General features: G+C 44.8%; 1 protein-coding gene across 1 annotated transcript; it reads right to left on the bottom strand.

The window, feature by feature from the left end:
- Positions 1–76: 76 nt before the first annotated feature.
- Positions 77–22,323, bottom strand: mtrex (Mtr4 exosome RNA helicase). Its single transcript, XM_079735159.1, has 27 exons — positions 22,196–22,323; positions 21,631–21,744; positions 21,467–21,533; positions 21,313–21,375; positions 20,995–21,107; positions 19,912–20,086; positions 17,804–17,894; positions 17,541–17,665; positions 17,316–17,414; positions 15,199–15,319; positions 14,516–14,647; positions 12,947–13,026; positions 12,462–12,572; positions 11,442–11,543; positions 10,266–10,391; positions 9,591–9,741; positions 8,391–8,563; positions 8,177–8,245; positions 7,833–7,958; positions 6,318–6,428; positions 5,975–6,163; positions 4,161–4,324; positions 3,554–3,659; positions 2,614–2,670; positions 2,045–2,207; positions 1,526–1,630; positions 77–1,168 (listed from the first exon to the last, which is right to left on the bottom strand). Exons 1-27 carry the CDS (start codon positions 22,306–22,308, stop codon positions 1,116–1,118), a joined length of 3,099 nt encoding a protein of 1,032 aa, XP_079591285.1. The 5' UTR covers positions 22,309–22,323; the 3' UTR covers positions 77–1,115.
- Positions 22,324–22,373: the final 50 nt, after the last annotated feature.

Below are 22,373 nucleotides of genomic sequence, written 5' to 3'. Positions count from 1 at the left end.
ATGATAGCGGTGTAATTTGTTCTGCCTTAAAACGTGTTTTTGTTCATTTGTATCATTCGGAAGCCGACCCAGAGAATACAAACAGGGTTTCCATTCGGCGCTGCTCCAATGTTTACACCGAATTAGAAAAGACTAGTCTAGTATAGTGAAACAGTGAATCTGTGTAGTACCTTTAGAACAAACCTACTCTAGAGCAAAGGTGAAGAGCATAAAATACGATAAGTATATTGCATTTGTGTGGATTTAGTATGCAAGAAAACAAAGATCCAAATCACTTGTGTGCTGGAGACAAAACACTGACGACAGTAGGAACAGAGGACCCCCTCTGGCCCTCCTCATCTGGAAATGTTGCTGCGATTGTGACGCAAATACCCCCCCCCCCCCCCCCCCCCAAACAGAATCAGAAATGACCGTAGAAATATTCCCCCCTTTTGACAAAGTAAGGAGGAAGATGTTTGGTTTTTGTGTTCCGTGTTGCCTTAGCTGGAATGCTGCTACTGCTGCTAGTGCAGAAGTCTGGCACTCAGTACTACATAGAGACGCCATATTGTAACTTGTATGTGCAGAGCAAAAGAAAAAGAAAATACATCCACTTTTGTATGTCAACTGATTATTTTGTTTTTATTGAAGAGGCGTTACAAATATGTACAAATATTGATGTTCTGCATGTTGAACAACAGAAAAACAACCCAGACACTTTGCTTATTAACATGAAAAATAAAATTGAACAGAAAAACAATGTCACGTTTCTGAATAAGACTGCTCGGATAAAAAAAACGGGGCCTAGGGGAACTAGGTACATCTCATGAAATAAAAATGGGAATCGATGCAATGTCTTCCACCGCAGGGCTGCGTTTCAGAGGGGAAGTGGTCTGTGTTCCTATTAACAAACCTTCCACATCTCTATGCTGTCAGACTGTGTGTGTGTGAGAAGAAGACGAAGCAGAAGCTCCGCTCAGTGAGGTGATCCTCCATCGTATCCAAACGGTCACTGGGGCTCATGTTTAGCCTTGTCTTGACGCTTTGGAAAGGTAAAAAAACAAAAACACGAGACGATACAAAACAGATCCCATGGTTTTGGGTCAACTCCTCCGTGTGTGGGAGACGTCAGGTGATCACAGGTAGAGACTGGCGGCGAACACGATGTCCCGCTTGATCTTTGTTATTCCTGCAAACACACAAGAGAGACCAAGGGGGGAGGTTTTACCGCGTTGTGGAGCGTAATAACACAATATTTGATATGTAGAGCACTTCGTCAAAAACACTCAAATGCATCAAATGAATCCCATGGAAAGAGGAACTATAGCGAAAAAAAAAAATCCCATTCCACATAAAAAAAGAGATAAAAACATGTTTTTCACTTAGTACAGTTGAATATTGGGATCGTACGAGTCCAACGTCCTCAGTCTCCCCGGAGAGGACCCCCTCGCTGGAGAGGACCCCCTCGCTGGAGAGGAGCATCTGCTAAAACCACTGAACGGTGAATCGTTCTACACGCACACGAGCGCGCGTCAGTGCACCGTACCCTCGGCGAACTTGTTCTCCAGCTCCGTGTTGCCGATGGCCTTGGCAGCGGAGCACATCTGTCTCAGCACCTCCTCCAGGCGCCGCATGCAGCGAATGATGCTGCCTGAGTGGGGGGGGGGGGGGGGGGGGGGGGTCAGGCATTACTACTTCGTACCTTACTCCTTCATATATTACTCAATTTAGTTTGTTTTTTTATACAGTACTCCTTCATACATGATTACTCCTCATGGATATCAAGTTGATGAAAATATTGCTTGGCATTCATGCATTAGTCCACCATACAGCATCATGCATAACTCCTTCTTTAAGTTATTTCATACATAACCCCTTCATGCATTACTATTACCATCACTGGAGGGCTGTCTCGATACAATAGAAAGGAATGGCGTCAAAAGACCCTCATAATAGGCCTTTGCAGGGCCTCACACCCACATTGAAATATACATTTATTTTAGCTTCACGACAGTCCGTCATACGGCAGCCAGTGGCACAGCACAAAGGGCGTAGGGTGACGAACCCTCGAAGACGTCGGTCATCTTGCAGATCTGGGCGAAAGAGGCGCCGTTGGCCCAGGTGTACACCACGTCCATCAGGTGGGGCTTGAACTGGTTCAGGTACGTCTCCTCGTCCACCTCCAGCTTGGCGTCCGCAGACACCTTGGCGATGCGCTTTGCACACTCCTGACCGACGCACAGTACACACAGTCAGTACAGATCAATGCACAGTGCAGACAATCAGTCCTGACCAACGCTCAGTACAGACCAATATGCAGTACAGACAATCAGTAATGACCAATACACAGTCCAGACCAATACGCAGTACAAACAGTCAACACTGACCAAGGCACAGTACAGACCAACACAGAGTACAGCCAATCAGCACTGATCAACGTTCAGCACAGACAATCATTCCCGATGGACGTTCAGTGCGGACAATCAATCATTTGACCATATCCCAAAAAAAATCCCTGCACGGAATGACCATGTTATGCGCCACATTTGATAGTAAAACACTTGGTTTGATTCTTAACTTATTAATCAAGTGCTATTCAGTAGAGTCTTAAGTGTGTTGGTATTCCAGTCTTACCTGCATCTGTCTCAGTGGCCCGGCCAGCTGTTCAGTCAGTTTTGGCATCTCACTAGCCTGAAATGGTGAGAGGAAGATAAAAACATTTGACAACTTTGTTGGAATCATATAATCGCTTTCCATGAGACATGTCTGATAGGCTTACCTTTTAAGGGCAATTTATTTTAGAAACATTTTTGATATATCTGTTGAAATTATCTGTGGATCCGATAGCCTAGCCGCCTGTCTACCTACCCACCTTGTCCTCCGGCCTGGCCAGAACAGGACACTGCATTACAGTATGCACCACTTACTACTTTGATGATTCCCATAAATGAACGGTAACTATTTCAATATTTCATCAGTGATGCTAACATTTTCTTAGAATAGTGGATGTTGGATGTGTTTGAAACGGGCCCAACATGCTGTAATGTGCAAGCTGTGAACAAGTTCCGTGGGAGATGGGGGGGATCTTGGTGGAGTGAGGCAGATTTTTTTAACTGCTTGTTTCCAGACAACAACATGTGCTTACTCAAAATGTGGCAAAGCCTGCTAAACAGCAGAGCAGTTGCTGATGTGTTTTCCAGGACAACACACGCACGCACGCACGCATGCACACGCGCACACACACACACACACACACCTCTTCTTACGAAATATGAGACAGCAGAAACGAGAGGGTTTACAATTATGGGAAGAGAAACATATTGGATGGGGAGAGAGTCATATTTGGATGATATGAGCTGGTGATCTCATCCATACAAGAGACAGAAGGACAGAGATGGAGCCAACAAACCTTCATTATGCCAGACAAAGATTCTGGTTTTGTTTAGCAGGACAAAAAAAAAGAAGCAATTTAGAGCTGTGTGAAAAGGGGAAAAGAGGGTTTTATATCCAACCATCCATCTCTATATCTACGTCTATCCGTGTGTGTGGGAGAAGGGGTGCGACGTGTTCCTACGTTCTCTTGGAAGACGAAGCAGGACAGCAGAGAGGTGGCCTGCTCAGCCGTCAGGTCGTTGAACAGGCCGTTGAAGATCATCTCTGTGAGGAGCAGCTCGTCAGCACTGGAACGAACACACACACACACACACACACACACACACACAGTTCTTCAACCGATCGCAGTGCCGGGGCACTCGTTTCTTTAAAGGTGGCTGGTTCAACTCGGGTTTAAAGCCCATATAAATACAAACACAGCCCTTAACAGCCCTCAACTGTAACACTTGGGGCACTTCTGCGCCCCAATAGACTGATGAAGACGTCATATACAAGTTATTGTCTAGTTTATGGAAGTAATTGTCTAGTATATAGAAGAAGTTATGTCTATTTCATGGAAGTCATTGTCTAGTTCTTAAACTATAAACTGAATAGTGCATCACTTTGAATAGCACCTGTCGAAGCTAAAACAAACTAAATAATCAGGAGTCTTCCTCGACGACGCCGTCATCCAGCAGACGCCTGTTCAACAAAAGGCGTTGAATGAGCGTCTCTTACCCCGCAGCAACAAACCCCGGCGCCTCACGCCATCCAGCCTGAACAACGGACGGCGTCTGGCCTCCTCCTACCTGCTGATCTCACAGGCCACGCGGCCCTTCATCTCGATGACGTCCGAGGGCCCCGCGAAGCCCAGCCGCCGCAGCACACGCTTCCGGCACTTGAGCTTGTCCATCTGCAGCACCGTGCGCGCCTTCTTCAGCTCATGCTTGGCCGTGCGCACGTCCGCCGCGATCTGACAGTGTTCAAACATGACACGGAGGGAGACGTTTAGAAGGCACCCGTCATGATGTGCCCTGACACTGTAGGCCCGACCATTCTTTCAAGTAAATAAAAGGCTAGTCCGCACTCTCTACAAAGTGTTCGTTCACTAGGTTGCGCAGCACTCTTAACTGCTTTCCACTCTTGATCGAAGGCCGCTCACTGTACTCAACCTCACTTGTAAAGCGCTTGGGGTCAAAGCGGCGGCTTGATGAGAGAAGGTGAATGTAATCGGGAAGTGTGACAATGGAGAATGCAACACAACTGGTTTTATCAAAAGGGAGGGAAGGCAACAAAAGAAAATAAGGGAGAGTAAGCCCGATTTATTAAGCATCCAAATGAAAGAAATCCTAGCCCTCCCTTCAGGCCTCGTTCCAAAGCCCTTACCCCGAAACATGTGACTGGCAAGAGGCAAGGGGCTTATTACAAGGGGCTTATTACAGGCCTAGGACAGCCACAGATACCCGCTCTTCTATATTTCAGAACATTTGATTTGTTGATTGCCGTTGGGATGTAAAAGAGTTAACAAAATGCCAAAGAATTTTTTCTAAAATAAATGTCCAAACTTAAGGCTACATAAAAGAGGATTACCTTTTTCTTACAATGCATGATCCACTTGAAGGATTATGTATTTAATGGATTTACAACTAATCGATTAACTGTTTCCTTCACTTGCTTTGGCAATGGTTTTTCGTCCACACCAACAAAGCCCTCTTGAATAGATCATTCCCATCTAGGTCACTGCCCTGATCCTTCAATTGCCTTCGGTCAAAACAAGCGGAGAACACCGATCTGACCCCAACTAAGCCCATTATCTGTTTAAACCATCACCTCTAATCATTACAGCACTCAGTTGTCCTTGCTCATATCCAATACTTTATACTAGATATATGATGGAACATTTAGTTAATAAGTTATACAGCTACAGTTAGCCGTTGGAGATAACTGTTGACAATATTTTGAGATTATGATCTTTATATTCACTTAGGTTAAAAGGTTCCCCTTTATAATTGTTCATATCTGTGACCTCCGATATGGAGTTGCTGAAGTCCAGCTGCCACGGTTATTCTTTCCACATGGCACACCTGGACACAACACCCTCTACCTGCAAGTGAGGGGCCAACACATTGCCATGACGATGCCCGCGTGAACCGCAGTAAATGATAACGTTAACCAGGGTGTCGGAAGGGCCTACGTACACCGCTAGATCGGTGGCCTGCAACATAGACATAGGCCTGCAACACACCCTTGCCCCCCCATATCTGTCCGACCTCCTCCATGTTCCCACTCCCTCCCGCTCCCGTAGATCCTCTTCCTCCATACACCTGTCTGTCCCCTCCGCCCGTCTCACCACCACGGGACACAGAGCATTCAGCCGCTCTGCTCTCCTTCTCTAGAGTTCGTTATCCCCTAAACTCAGAAACATCGATTCATTCCGCCATTTCAAATCACAACTCAAAACACGTCTGTTTAAAACTGCCTATTTCATCTGATGCATATTGCTATGTCTCTTACTAGCGTTATTATTTTTTCGTCATCTTATCGTTTCTTTTCAATGATGTAGTTCTTGAGGCACCTTCAAATTAAATGTATTAATATTATTATCATAGGACGGGCGGCTCACCAAGGCTTTCCTCTCACACAGCGAGTAGGCCGACTCCAGGTTGGGGTCGCTGTGCAGCGGGTGGGAGTACATGCGGTGCTCGAAGGCTTCCACCTTCTGGATGACCTTCTTCAGACCCGGGTCTTTGATGCCCATGTCGTCCACGGGGTCTAGCACGGGAACGCCATCCGGGAAACGCTTCTTCACTTCCTGAGCGGCGAGCAAGGGGAGGGAGGGAGAAGACACAAAAGATAAAAATCAAAATAATTACTAATCGATACAGCACTTTAGAGATCAGCCAAGCCAATACACACTTTTTATTCTTTAAAACCGTCTCGTGTGGTAAAGGTTTCTCTGCTGGTACCTGTATGGACTTGAGCATGAGCTGTCGGTTGTCATAGGGCCTCAGGTCTTTGGGGATGTAGAGACGCACTGAGCTGATGGAGGTAAGGAGATGCAGCATCACTGGCACCACCTGGAACAATCACATTAAAAACAGTCGTTTTTAGCTTTTAGCTGAAAGGGACTATACAGCTCGGTCAAGAGGAAAGAAGGGATCAGGACTCGTGGACAAGGATGCTTAAAAAGGTAAGGCTGAGGAATGGTGCGGATTGATTCCAGGAGGGAAATGAGGAACAGGTTCGGCCTCACGAGACGGGGCAGCAAGCCCAGACAGGTGGTGGGCTTGGAAAGCGCATTCATATTAAATGTTGGCAGTGTAACGTCAGACGCTTGTGACTACAATCCAATCTGTGCATGTGATTGGATTGTAGTCAGTGAATAATAACGGTGAATAATAGAGGATCCATAATGAGTATGGGGGGGGGGGGGGGCTTTTGTGGCATGATGGCTGCCCAGCGTAACACAAGGTGATCTGTGGGGTGTAATCTAAACCTGTCCAGGTCTCAATCTCCCACTGAGTGGTCAAGCAGGAGGCGAAGAGAGACCTGCGAACTCCAGCCAGAGGATAGCTTGAGCTGTATCAATGGTACTTGACCATCAGCACATACGCTTTGTAAATACTGTGTCCGGCTCCAAAACTTAAGTGGAGTGGTTTAGTAGGTGTTTATCAGAGGAAAAACATTGTTGAGAATAGACGAGTGCAGCTGGTGGAGTTCAGCTTGTGATGATGGATTTAGTTCAAGTGCTGTGACGGGCAGGGAAGGTGGTGACGTAGATAGAGAGGTGGTGATGTAGGTATAGAGGGGGGTGTAGGGACATAGCCATAGAAGGGATTTGCTGACATCGATATGAAAGGGCGGTTGGGAACATAGCACGAAGGGTCGGGGGCATCTTGCTAAAGAACACCACAGATGAACTGTTAGGGTTTGAACCTAGAACCTTCTGGCTGTATATCCATTCACTCTAAGGGTTTGAACCCAGAACCATCTGTCTGTATATCTATTCACTGTAATGGTTTGAACCGAGGACATTCTGGCTGTATATCCATTGAATGCAAGGGTTTGAACCTAGAGCCTTCTGTCTGTATATCCATTGAATGTAAGGGTTTGAACCTAGAGCCTTCTGTCTGTATATCCATGGACTGTAAGGGTTTGAACCTAGAGCCTTCTGTCTGTATATCCATTGAATGTAAGGGTTTGAACCTAGAGCCTTCTGTCTGTATATCCATTGAATGTAAGGGTTTGAACCTAGAGCCTTCTGTCTGTATATCCATGGACTGTAAGGGTTTGAACCTAGAGCCTTCTGTCTGTATATCCATTGAATGTAAGGGTTTGAACCTAGAGCCTTCTGTCTGTATATCCATGGACTGTATGGTTTTGAACCCAGAACCTGCTGGCTGTATATCCATTGACTTCCCATGACAGTCCCGATACAGTCGTGTCTATCATGCGTACTGCGTGTTCCAAGGGGAGCCCACCTGCATCTCCCCAGTCTCCCCCTGGCCGGCGGGCGTGGCAGCCTCCGTGGCGGCGTCCTTCACACTGTCCTTACTGCAGTGGAGCAGGACCTCCACCACGATCAGGGGGTCGGCGTCCGCCACGGCCTGCATGGAGAGAAGGACAACGTTAGCATCACGGAAAAGAACACAACGTTACCGTGTGACCGAACCCAAATGCATCCCGTGCTACGCCGTGGAATATATTAGCTCACATCAGACTGTATTAGTTAATTTCCCCATTGTTTGTTCCCTTTTTCAAATGCAAGGGCCCCAAGCCAAACAACTGGTTCCCAAACAGGAGCACTCAAGAGAAACCAGCTCACCTTGACGTTCGTCTTCTTGTTGAAGTTCACCACCACGCCCCAACCAAAGTCAGCCGTGGTGCTTTTCACCTGATCAACGACAAAGTGGAACCGTTCAATACAAAAACCCAGACATTTTCCAAACCCAACCTCATTCAACGTGCAGACACTTCTTCAAACGACCCGCACACCTCGGTGTGTGGGGGGGGGGCGGTGAGCCACCGGTCAGGCCTACCTTGACGAGGCGACCCGGCTGCAGGAAGGGCAGGCAGTATTTGGGCTTGTGGACGAACTCCTGGATCTCCTTGGCCAGCTTGGCCAGCTGTTGCCTGATCTTGAAGTAGGTGACCACGCTCTCCTCGTTGGGGATGTCGATGGCGTGGTACTGCGCCTCCAGCATCTTCACCTCTGCATGGGGGCGGGGGGGAGGAGGTCATTCTGCAGGCCCACACTTACTTCAAAAAGGGGGTTCAAGAGGCCGGCTGTTCTGGAGTTAGGCGGTGGAATTCGTTGTGACGTGGTTCACAATGTTTGGTCTTAATGGATGATTTGTCAAGTCCTCAAAAATGTTCTTGACTTTTCAAAGGGGTTGGTTGGTCAAATAAATAATTTGAATATTACTATTATTATTCATTTATTAATTGAATTTATTATTTGATGGATATTTAGAATTTCTCTAAATCTCTCTTCTGTCAAACAAATATGGCCTTTACTCAACCCCTCATGGCAGAGTAAAGCTGGCTGAACTCAAACAGAGGGTAAGAGAAAGGACTTTTACATTAAACTGAATTATTTAGATGTATTGGATCAAATGACAACATACTGATCCCTCAAATGCAACCAATGCAGTGACTGAGTGCATCAAGTTCATCAACAGTCTTGTGCCAGGGACAAAACCTTAAGAACGATTGTGCTCTTTATAGAAATTGAGCACAGAAATTCAGAGCTATTTAACCAAAGTGACCGGCAGTGAATAAAAATACACGTCATTAAAAGAGCAGGTAGGGGTAGGAGCAGGTAGGGGTAGGAGCAAGGTTGCCTAACCTTTTGATGACCTGTGACCCCATTTATAGTTCCTGAACTTTTTTGCAACCTCCCCCATTTTTTATCACATCCGTTTCCACATACCTAATTTAACTCAATCGACGGTCTGGGAAATCAAAGACCCTGTCCATGTATTGCACCGCACTAGATGATAAGAAGTAGCTTGCTCATGGCTAGTTTCTGTTTGTATGTGCAAGAACATAATGATACCTTCCTTTGATTATTGACATCTGCATCGCCCGGGTTATTTTTAGCTACGAGCCGGTTGAAGTGTCACACATTTGCGACTTTAAACTCCCCAGGTTTGAAGACACTGGGTTGGAGAGATCCCTACAGGGTGGCCTACAGGGCGGTCTGTGGACCAGGAGTGAGAGCGCGAGGAGGGACTCACTCTCCAAGACGCCAGGCAGGGCCCTGTAGTGCTGGAACTGGTAGAAGGACTTCTCCAGCATGTACTCCGGGTTGATCTCCTCCACGCGCAGCAGGTTCAGCACCATGTTGTAGGTGAGGTGGAAGGCGCTGTTCAGGGGGTCCGCCGAGCCCTGTGGCACCGGGGAACACCACGGACATGAGCAACGGGGCATGCAATTGACCTGATCGTGTTGATAAGAGATCCAAAGCAGTCGATGCATTTTGTAGCACTCACTTTAGAGTGAAAGTATACTAAATGTATTTTATGACTATTTTCAGGCGCTTTGGATGGAAGTGTCCTGTAAATGACTAAATGTAATGTAAATTAATATTTCGATATAATTGAATGGCCTGCAATATATACTCTGTTGTGAACAACAAAAACATCAACCAAGATGCAGTGAATAAGCCCTGAAGGACACATGGACAATGGATAATTATTCAAATTACATTATGATGCACCTTAAATATGTAGGCCAAGTATTGATAAAAAGGAAACAGTCAGACAAGTACGAAATACAAGCATGATAGAAGCCTGAAAGTAGGCCCACAGGTGGGGACATTGCCACAACATTGTCATCAACGAACCACATACAAATATATGCGGTCAGTGCAACATCGTGACATTGTAGCGGGTGGGGTACAGTTGCTGTACCTTGAGCAACTGTTTGCCAATGGCAGGGCTCATCTTCTCGTCCACCATGAAGATCACGATCCCCCTCTCGTCCATCCCTCTCCTGCCGGCCCTCCCGGACATCTGGATGTACTCCCCAGACGTGATCTGGACGGTTCAGGATGGAGAGTTAACGATTGTTGTTTTTAACGTCAACTCTTTGCTCTTTAAAATTGGCATTCAACTTGACCTTATAGTAAAAATATGTTTTTTCCAAAGTGTTGACAATTTTAAATACTTTTGACTTTAAAATGGAAAAAGGGAAAGGGAAAAAACGTTAATAAAAAATGTAATTATAGATTTCGAATAATAAAATATCTTTCCATGAACAGGCTTGTGACATACGCTCTCAAAAAATGCTGCTTACATTAGAAAATATTTGCAATGTTCTGACAGTATTCTCTGTAGTATCACTGGTTTGATAAACTCCACATCTTTAACCAGTACGTGCAGTACTGATGATCTCATTGTGTCAGTGTTGAAATCATCCAACCATTTATTAAAAGTTGAATACTGACTGAAGTTAGATGATTTGGAATAAGGAGTTGTATGTTGGAAGCGAACGAGCCCGAGAGAGTGTGTGTGTGGGAAACAGGAGAGAGCGTGCGAGTGATGGAAGCTAGAGAGGAGAGAGAGAGCGAGAGCGTGCGTGTGTGAGAGGAATGCCTGCGCGGAGCTTGGCAATGTGAAGGGCAACAGATGTTCCTGATGAACCTCTCTATTCTCCTCCCTTCCATTCTCTCCCCACAGGGTGACACGTAAGCTGTTGCGCCGTCATCTTTTATGGCTAACGGTGTGCGTGCACAAAAGCTGCTACAAGTTGCATGCGTATAGAGATGAGGGGTGTCTTTAAGCAATGGCAGCTTGCACTCTGCTCCTGGCCCTTATCAACACTATGTGGCTGTTTATGTTTACAGTTTATGTGGCTGTGTAAGGTCACCAGCTCTGCAGCCGTTGAGCTTAAACTTCCTTTTAGAGTTCCGTTCAGAGGCGCTTTTATAAACAATGTGTGAAGAATAAGAGAAGATGAATTGCTAAAAGTGTGTGTGTGTGTGTGTGTGTGTGTGTGTGTGTGTGTGTGTGTGTGTGTGTGTGTGTGTGTGTGTGTGTGTGTGTGTGTGTGTGTGTGTGTGTGTGTGTGTTCAGGTGCGTACGTACAAAGCGATGATTCTTTCCGTCAAACTTGCGTGCGCTGGTGAAAAGCACAGTGCGAGCCGGCATGTTGATCCCCATTGCAAAGGTTTCTGTTGCGAACAGGGCCTGGGGATACATTAGAAGAACACACTGGGATTTTACACACGGCCCATCCCATCCTTTAGTCCTTACTATACATGTGTACTCTGGTGGCGGCCTGAATCTGAAGCACACAGCAACATAAACTGCCACTGAACAATGTACTGCATTCCTTACCACATAAAGGACTCCCAAATGATAAAAGATTTGCATTAAGCTGAAAGCTTTACAATTAGGGTACATTTATTAACCATTAAGGAACATTAGTTAATGCTGTATAAGCATTATTATATTGAATTAGGATAGGAGTAAGGGTTTGCTTTGGGGTTGGGGTTAGAGTTAGGATTAACCCTATCCCTAATCAATCATGTTAATCATATCATGCATTAATACTTGGGTAAACATGAACACCATTACCTTAGTTAACATGATCACCATTAGTAAACATAAATACCATTAACAAATTGTACTAAAACACAAGCTTAAGGTTTGTCAATGGTTTTTACTGCATTAACCAATGTAAATGGGTGGTTAATGAATGTACCCTTTTTCAAAGTTTTACTGACATACTACTGCATTACTTTGAATCAAAACAGGAAAAGCAGAATAGAAATCAAAGATGTTTCTTCACACAACATAACAACCAGCCGTTGAATCATGGGAGTGACTCCTATTAATAGTTTCATTGGGATGCTTTGATACAAAAGGAAGGGAGTTGGAATGCAGACACATGTCATGAGTCAGCGGCTAGGGGATCGGATGTCTTGCTTAAGGATGAAAAAAGGAATACATAACTTGATGTCCCAAAAACAACAAAAGAAACCGACTGGACATTGTGGTTCAAACCTAGAACACCCTAAGTCCTAGGGATCCTGCCCCGGAATGCCAAAGTAGTGCCGATTGTTTTAGACCCAATCCCATCCTCATCAGGGGTTTCATGCTCACCTTAAGCAGGCCTTCCCCAAACAGGATCTCGATGGTCTCCTTCAGGATGGGCAGCAGGCCGCCGTGGTGAATGCCGATGCCTCGCTTCAGCAGAGGCAGCACGTGTTCCACCTGGACAATGCAGACACAATGCAACAAAGGTGTCTGGTTTAACCGTCAAAAGGGGGGGTCCGTTTTGGGTGTGGTCTGACGGGAGGCTGCCACCGTTTCAATGTAGTGTACGTGAAGACAAAAGGAGCGTGACTTAGTAGCCTAAACAGTGTCTGGAGCCACGGCTTGAATTTAAACTTTCAAGTGTATATATAGTTCAATGGTGAACCTCTATACTCTGACCTCTATTACGTGTTTGTCTTGTTCAGTAAAAGACAAAATGGTTGATTCTGGGGTCTCAGCGCCAGAGGCGGCTTAAGCTAAACAGTGTGGTGGTGTGGACTCAGCTTAAATAAGGAAAATGCAACAATGGAGACATGCGTCTGGGGTCTGACCTGCGGTAGTTTCTTGTCCTCGTCTGACAGACAGTCAATGGCGTTGTTGAACACTTCCTCCACCAGCTTTTTCTCCTCCTCTGAAACACAGAACATCCAGACGTTACACAGTGCCCAGGTTAGTGTAGATTGTAGGATGTGTACTGGGGTTAAGTCCCAGCAACCTGACCGCTGACCCCTTTCTGATCCGAATGGCATATCCTTAATGGCCGCATTCAGCCTATAAACTGTATACTATAGAAGCAGTCCAGGAATGGAAACCTCATAATTGGCTGCGAAAAAAGCTTTTCAAAACACAAAAATACTAAAAAGAAAAGCCTTTTATAGTACCGATTCAGTGATAAACGTGATGTTACCCCAACGCAGATAAGAAAATGCTTCATATTCAGTTCAGAATACATATCAGAAAGATTTCATGACATTGATTGCCATCAAACTACCACAAGCCGAAAATAAAAACTGAAGGGTAAATGTGGCCCAGAAAGCCAGTGTCAGGCTCTGTGTCCTGGCACCAGCCACTCCCGAGATTCCAAGCAAAGCAGAGCAGAGCTGGCTTGCAGACACTGCCCAGAATTGATGTGTAACAGAGGGCTTGGGAGGCAGAGGAAGTGAGGCGACGGGGACGGGGACGGGGACGGGGGACGGGGTTTGTGTGTGTCATCCAGTTAAAGTCGTAGATAAAAAGAGGAAGAGACGAGGGGAAAAAGAGGTAGAGGGGAGGAAACAGAAGGAAGTAAGTGGGGTTCCTGTGTGGCTAAATTACAGGAGAGAGTCTGTAAATGCAGCAGCACCCTGCCCTTGAAACTCACATGGAACCGGGCCTTGGTATAAACATACGGTATTAAAAGGTTATATACCGTACAACACTACGACGGTTAAACTAGCGGAAGGTAATCTGTGTTAAAGCGGCCGTGACTACCACCCAGCTGTTTATTTGCAAATATAGCGACCAATAATATGCATACTGACAAACTCTGTACACAGCAGTGAAGTGAAGGATCAGCTGTCCAATGGGTTGGTTTAACTTGGTATAATATTAGTAGAGCACTGCCGTGATTGATTTCTGGGTGTGCGTTCGAGAAAAAAGTGGAAAGAAATTAAGTCCTTAATAACATGTCCAGGAAATCTTCTTTCCGTCTCGCTTATTACTAAAAGTGTTAACCTTTCAGAAAACATCCTGCTCATACTCTACAGCCAAGACATCACACTTAGCCAATTACTGTTGTAGACAGAAATTTCCCTTCCTGAGTGGCTGGCCTTTTCCGGTTCATTTGATCATTGATTTTGTGATATACATTTTAGTCTATCTGCAATGTCCGCACATTTTGGCTGCTGTAACAGCCGCATTCCCTTTGTGGATTGGTGAATTGTTATCTCTATCTGAAGACAAAGAGGATACGATATTGATGACCAATATACAAAGAGAACGATTCCTTATTTTACAGCCCACAGGATGTGGTGTGTGGTGCCTTGTCAAAAGCATGACATTGGTTTGGGAACCCGGCGGGTCTAAAAGCACACTGAAGACACTCCTCAGTGTGGTTGGGTCACTGGTGAAGGCGCTCTCACCGCCGTTGAAGTCCAGCTTGGACACCTGCAGAGCGTAGGCCTCACACTCCTTCTTGCTGAAGCTGAAGATGATGACGGGCTGGAAGTTCCTCTCCATGATCATCTTCACTATTTTGAATACGTTGGAGGGACCTGGTGAACGAGAGAAAACACGCACACATTTTCTCAGTCAAAGTCAGAGACTGCTTTATTGTCAATTCCAAAATATGTGCCAGACCACTAGAGGAATAGAAATTGCGTGGTTCTCTGACCCAGGGTGCAGAAAAAGGAGAAAAGGATCTAGTTAGGTCAAATAAAATAAGTTATATTAACAATTTGGGGAAGTTTAACTGGCGAAAGTGTATCAGGATGACAGAAGAAGAAAAGTGTCAAAATCCTTTGGCATTTCGGTACACATTTGAACACACTGATCTCTTAAAAGATGCATCCCATTGTAAAGGTAACATTTCAGTCATCACGCTAAGAACCCTTAACTTTCCCTCCCTGCTCATGAAACATGCATCCTCGATTAAATGTTCCGGGCCCTACCCCCTGCCAGGCAATCGGATCAGTGACTAATGGTGTCCAATATCGGTCAGCGATCCGCTTCCAGTTTCAAGCCGTATAGGGTTAGAGGTTACCATTCGAAAGCAGGATATATGTGAGGAACAACGAACCACAGGTGCGAGGTTAGCCAAACCCACCTCTGGTTCCACCTTTGCGACCCTTGGGGTCCCACTTGGCCCCTCCAGAGCCACCGCCGGCGTCTCCTGCGTCCCTCAGTACCTGCATGGCCGTGTTGAAGTTCTCCTCTCTGAAATCCCCCTGGAGGACACCACATGAAACGCATCCCACTTAGATTGCCGCAATGGTTTCATCCACATGTATTTTTTTAAATATGGACCAAAATAAGCCCCTTTCCACACTAGTATAGTCGCGGGACAAACACAGGTGGTCTACTTTGATAAAAAGGTGACTGCTAAATGTGAATCGATATGATTGGAAACGAAGGACTGTAGTTAAACACTTTGTTTCAATGGGTTCTTCCCCTGATTACAAATATCTGCATCCCCCAGCTTAACAACTTAGACTTCGGGCCATTTTTCAGTTTTTGCACTGTGCCTACTCTAGAGAGCACGGTTCCTTTACAGTATGAACTCTAATCACATGCTTGGTCTCTTTGGAAAGCTGAGAACCTGTAGAATTGTATAACATTATCAGAATAACTATCATGTACTGGCACAGTGCTGGGAAGGGTACAATATTGTTTTTCCTTCCAGCCGGTTACACACACCTCTAAAACCAAGCTGATTAGCCTATGTAACACCATATCCCTTGGAAACACTACTGAGCCCTAGCCCTAGGTCTTGTGATGCTGTGTGTAAAAGCAAATCAACAAAGCATAAAAGATGTCCATTCGTTTTGGTCAGGGTCCTTTTGGAGAGTCCAAAAAAGACCTTTGGCTACCCAAAATGCATACTGTAAACAAAAGTGAACCCAAACATGTAGAAGCATAATCTTGGTCTCAAATGAAAGGTTACCCTCTGGGCTTTCTTGTGAACCATTTAGATAGCATACCAGATGTTCTGATATGTAATAAGACAGGCATAATCACACACAAATCCAATTTTTAGCTATTCCGCCTATGCAATTTTGACCAAAAAAAAGCTGAAACAAAGTGTTTTGGCTATTATTTTTACTTAAAAAGTGAAAACTGCAATGGTATGAACACCAAAACTGAAATAGTAAAAATACTATAAATAACTATGTACTAATAAACAAAAATAAGTAAAATTATAATAACAATGTACAAATAAACAAAAACAACTATTTACATGATTCCCTCCCTCCCTCCCCCTCCTTTCTTCTCCGGGCGTTTAGCCATCTTTCAAAATGTTCATACAACCAAAGTCACAAAAATAAATAAAAATAAAACCACACACGAGCGCGCAAATCAACCACCTGCTCCACACTCGCACTCTGGCGACAAGCCTGCTACTTTACGCACACCCCATGCGCATTTGTTTTCTCAACCACACGTGAGACGGTGTTTGACATGCTGGATATCGTCAGAAAGGTCTTTTCATTGGCTATTGGGATATCTAAGGCCCATCCCCAACCCTTGCTGTATGCTGGTGTAGCTGTCAAAGTATACATGCCCCGTTTTGATAGCAATCGCCTCATTGGCCTGTAAGGCTTGTTTACAAGGAAGTATTGGTCTTACAGACATGTGTGAGGGCTCTACGTCATCGTGAGACCCTGGCGAACACAGTGGATAGCATGACTCAGACGACAATAGCGGAATTCAAACCCTAAATCGCAGTTTTCTACAAAAAAACATTGCAGCGTTTCGGTTTTCTATTTCTCGGCTGCTTTGTATAAGTTGGCTTGTGCATTTACACAATGTAATTAGACTAAAATAATATTGATATTCGATTTCTGTGGACTCTTATGAACATTTCAAGACCCTACATGAAGTATCAACTCATTGCTAAGGATATCCACAACGACGATAAAGTAAAAAAATGCACCAAGGGAGGGGGAGGGTGAGGGGGGCTATTTTGACCTAAGACACTAGATATATTTGATCTATATTAGCTAAACATATTTATTCCACCGAATGGTTGAACTTTGGATGACATTCCTGAGATTCTAAGTTTTCAAACGGTGTATGGCATGACTATATCATGATCATCAACTTATGATGCCGAAAATTGACCCAGCATGTTGGGGGGAAGGGGTGGTGTAACTAAAACTTGCCCGCCTGCAGGATTTGACGATTAAGTGGTTAAAGGCAACCCAGGTTTCAAAAGGAGCTTACGTTCTCGTCGACCACCAGATGGAGTCCGTCGCCCCCTGCTGGGAATATGTAGTGCTGCAGGGGAGTGGGGCGGTAGTCTGTGTACACCACATGGCAGGGCTACGAAACAAGATGTGGGACAGCAACAATTCAATGAATGACGTAACTTATTGATTGGTGAATGGACAATTTCCAAAAGGCCAACAGACAGAAAGAGTCTCGTTCGAGAGGCTCCTTCCAGCTGACCTGTTTGTGAAGGTGGCAGATCCACTCTGCAAACTGCTTGGCGTTGGGGATGGTGGCAGACAGGAAGACGTAATGTACATTGTCAGGAAGTAGGATGATGGTCTCCTCCCAAACCACGCCGCGCTCTGAGAACATGGAAAAGGGACGGTCATCAAAAAAGGCCTGATGGTTACATAGGTAACACCAAAAATGCATATATCGTTTTCTTTGCTGCAGTTTACACTCAACTGCTAGCCGACTCAATTTTGTTGTAGTTGACATACCTGCGTCTCTCATGTAATGGATCTCATCAAAGACCACCCAGGCCACCTCCCTCATGATCTCAGAGCCTCTGTACAGCATGCTCCTCAAGATCTGAGGAGAAAAGACCATGTCACCACTGGGGTCATTACAACACCTAGCACACATTAAAAACGATCCCTTAAAGGAAAACCCTAACCCTAAAATAATTAAGTTCAGATTTAAAGGGATAGTAGTGGCTTACATATTAGTGATGTGGATTGATCCTGGTCCAAATCTCGAGTTAAAATGTGCTATAGGTGAGAATTAAGTTGTGCTATAGGTGAGAATTAACATTTTTGAGTGGATTTAATTGTACTTGGTAAGAATGGCCTAGTCTGCCATCAGTTAATAGTGAGTGCATGCTCTGTTAGAATTTCAGATTATATTTGACTGGCCTGCCTCTGTATGAGACCCTTTTGATTTCAGACCGCTCAAGGCTTATTTATGACCAAACAAAGCATCTCGTCCATACGGAACCCGTAAAGGGACATGGCCTAACAAAAAGAAAAAGTAAACGTTTCTCGTGAGCACGAGAAAGTATCTTTCGTGCTCATAAAAAATTGTATTTTGTGAGCACGAGAAAGTATCTTATTAGCACGAGAATGTATCTTGTCCACATATTACTGGCAGTGTGTGTGTGTGTTTGTGTGACGTCAGCGAGTGAGTTGACGAGTGAGAAGAGCGAGCGGTAGCGTGTCAGTTTAGTGAAGTAAGGACCGAGTCCGGTTGTTTGTAAGAATAAAGTACCCAGCCTGTAAAGAATCGGTGGCCGCTTCATTCCGACCGTATTCCGACCTATAAGCAGACCCACTGCCGGTGAAAGTGAAGGGTGTTACCCACGAGAGAGCATCGGCCCTGGAGGGAACGTCTCCCCTGTGCTCCTCGACTACAGTCTGGGAGCCGACAGCAGGAAAGGTGTAACAGAACACTAACCATCTCGTAGTTGGAGGCGGAGTGAAAGAGAGTGTACGTGCTCCAATAGTGCGAAATAAAAATAAAGCACATTCATTTGAAGGATTTTAGCTTGTGTGTGATTTATTGTGGGTAGGGTAACGGTCCAAATATTAACGGGTCTGGGCAGGTACGGATTTCATTTTGATATTATCACGGGTGATGGGTCGGATCTGTTGGTGAACTTTGCGGGTGCGTGTCTCAAAAGAAAAATGGACTCGTGCAGGACTCTGGCCAAGGCTATTGGAAATAAACTCAATATCGGAAGGCAGAGTTGGTTGGGCCGCATTTGCCATGTCAGCACCATGGACAGCATCGTAGCTCGGCTGAAAACCATCTGACCTACCAGATCTATGGATCTACCATGCGAATGTTCGGGCTACAATTTCTTTAGAGATACTTTCTCCTGCGCACGGGATATTTTATCTCGTGCGCACGGGATATTTTATTTAGTTCGCATGATAAAGTATTTGGTGCTCACAAGATATTTTTTTCGTGAGCACCAGATACTTTCTCGTGCTCAGGAAAAAAGTTTATTTTTTTTTTTTCTGTTTACCGGTTTTGTCCGTTTACCGGTTCCGTACGTCCATGGTTGTTGTCGTAATTTTTGTTTGTGGTTTCTCTTTTCACAACAAAAATCACAGCACCTTAAAAGCAAAGTTTTAAAACGATAGGATAAGATTCAATATGGACTCATATTGCCCTCTATGGGTACATACATGCCATTGCAAGAGTTACCTGTTATTGGCCGTTTTGAATGAAACAGTCTGGCTACACCCCCAAATCTGATAGACCATTGGAGCAATGAAAGCCTGAAAGGCAATATAGCCCCATCCACAAATTAAAACGTTGGCGGGAACAAGCGATAGGGTGGGTACTAGCTCAACCAGGGGGGTTTGGTTTTCCTTTAAGGTCAAATTATACTTATGCTTAGACAGTCTCTTGCACCGGGGTAGCACACAGAAGTCGGGTCTCTTGGTTAGGGGCACCTTCCCAAAGATGTAGCTTCACATATTGGCTTCGTCTCTCAAAATCATAAATGAAAGCCCTGGCGAAGAGATCTGTGTGTGGGACCATGTCAGCAATTTGAAGCAGCATAATTTAAGCTTTACTCCTGGTGTGAGAACTCAGGTCCTACCTCTGTCGTCATGACGAGGCAAGATGCGGTAGGATTGATGGTGACATCGCCAGTCATCAGACCAACGTCCTGGAACTCTTCGTACATCTCTCTGTACTTCTGGTTGGACAGGGCCTTGATTGGGCTGGTGAAGATCACCCTCTGCTTCTCTCTCAATGCCAACGCTATAGCATACCTGCAGGATGGGGACACAGCAGGTTTCATGTTTAGAGACAGCAGGCTTCATGTTTAGAGACAGCAGGTTTGGGGACAGCAGGCTACATGTTTAGAGACAGCAGGCTTCATGTTTAGAGACGGCAGGCTACATGTTTAGAGACGGCAGGCTACATGTTTAGAGACAGCAGGTTTTATGTTTAGAGACAGCAGGTTTTATGTTTAGAGACAGCAGGTTTCATGTTTAGAGACAGCAGGTTTCATGTTTAGAGACAGCAGGTTTCATGTTTAGAGACAGCAGGTTTCATGTTTAGAGACAGCAGGTTTCATGTTTAGAGACAGCAGGTTTTATGTTTAGAGACAGCAGGTTTCATGTTTAGAGACAGCAGGTTTCATGTTTAGAGACAGCAGGTTTCATGTTTAGAGACAGCAGGTTTCATGTTTAGAGACAGCAGGTTTTATGTTTAGAGACAGCAGGTTTCATGTTTAGAGACAGCAGGTTTCATGTTTAGAGACAGCAGGTTTCATGTTTAGAGACAGCAGGTTTCATGTTTAGAGACAGCAGGTTTCATGTTTAGAGAAGGCAGGTTTCCGGTTTTCTTTGCGCCACCTGATTAGGAAGTCGCTATTCTGTCTCTCTCATAAACCGCCAATGTATTTTCTTTTTTTGCAGATAAGTTTGCCAATATTTGTCAAGAGCTCGAACGAGTTGAACTTTATCTCAAATTAAAATTAATGTTTTTTGTTTCATGCATTTTTCCTACACAGTTTTTCCGACAATTAACCCGAAGATATGTGCAGAGTTCCAATCCAAGCCAATAAACATCAGCGATACAAACAGGTGATCAGTTTAGAGCCTCTCCTCAGCTCAACGATACTATTTGACTATAATTGCTTTGATTGAGTATAAATTAAAAAGGAAACACTCACTCAGCACAGACGGTCTTGCCAGCAGAGGTGTGAGCAGAAACCAGCACAGACTGATTGTTATCAATACACAAGATGGCCTCGCGCTGGAATGGATCCAAAATAAAAGGGTATTCCTGCCAAAGATAGAATAGAAGATCACAACAATGCGGAAGTCTCCTGATATTTTCAGTCTTATCCAATTAGATGACCACGTTCAGGTTGGTAACTGTCATCCAATCATATGATAGAATTCGGGAGAGTGTCTGTCATCCAATCAGATGACAGCATTCGGAGGAGTGCCTGTCATCAAATAGGACAACTCGATTCAGGATAGCATACCTTTGCTGCTTTTCCAACTCGAGGTTTGAGGGGTGCGTACTCTTCACTGGCCTGGAGTGCAACCTGTAAGCAAAAAAATTATTGAATGGAGTATGAATTCTGAAATCTATTTTTCCTTATCAAAAGGTATATCAGTTTAATTACGGTTCTGTACCTCATGGTTGCATCCTTCAACAGTGTCAACTTGCTCCACCTTCACCTGTGGCATAAAGTCCGCCATACTGAGGTAAACAAAAAAAAAAACGTTACCAGTACATCATTTTTACCAAAAAGATGCACACATACCAAATAGGAGGCTTTTCAACAAATGTAACTCACTTGTCGTCGGCAGTATCATGTTTAGACTTTTTACTGTAGACCACCTCCGTGACGTCTTGGTCCGCCTCCCTCTTGCCCCGTCCGTGAAAGGCATCCTCCCCATCTACATGTGAACTGTTGGACGACGAGAAAACAAATTAAACACAACATAAATGTTAGCCTAGGAGTGGATATGGAAGGGCAGCACGATTACAACTTAGTAACCAACATGTTAATTACGTTGCTCCAAACTGTGGGACTGAATGAACCATGTGGGACTGGTTCTATTTGAGAGACACAACGTGGTTCGTCCACTCATCCAAGTGGTTATAAAGGATGTTTTGATCGTAAAAAGCACTAATGCTATCAATGTTGTTGGAAATCAGCCTGTTAACCAACAGGCCTTCTTCTGTCTCAATAACTAGCGGTGTTTAATTGGTCAAGTTTTACAAAGCATGATGCCCCGGTTAAGTATCTGGGAGTCTGGTTCGACGTGCAATAATAAGACCCGTTTAACTAGTAATAATACAACCAGTTCAACTTAATACAAATAAACATAATTCAATTCAAATAAACGAATGTTTACCCAGCATTTGTTTTGAGGGCAGTGGGTGTCGTTTTGCTAGACGCAGCGTTATCATCATCAAACACGCTGAACAGCGCGTCTCCAAAAGCGTCCGCCATGTTTCCAAGCGGCATTGACACGATTCCCACAATGCAACACGAGACTACGGTAACACTTCCGCTACGGAAGCCCCGAGCTG

Source organism: Pollachius pollachius, assembly GCF_949987615.1.
Source record: "Pollachius pollachius genome assembly, chromosome: 4".
In the NCBI taxonomy this organism is placed as follows: Eukaryota; Metazoa; Chordata; class Actinopteri; order Gadiformes; family Gadidae; genus Pollachius; species Pollachius pollachius.
The sequence above is the reverse complement of the archived record's forward strand: the minus strand, read 5'-3'. Positions and strand labels throughout refer to the sequence as shown.

Bases quoted from the DNA above. Each gene is read 5' to 3' on its own strand.
- mtrex (XM_079735159.1), bottom strand. From the start codon at position 22,308: ATGCCGCTTGGAAACATGGCGGACGCTTTTGGAGACGCGCTGTTCAGC. The intron at 21,376-21,466 runs GTACAGAACCGT...TTTTGCTTACAG, and splicing joins TTGAAGGATGCAACCATGAG to GTTGCACTCCAGGCCAGTGA. The intron at 8,564-9,590 runs GTGAGTCCCTCC...GCCCCCATGCAG, and splicing joins CCTGCCTGGCGTCTTGGAGA to AGGTGAAGATGCTGGAGGCG.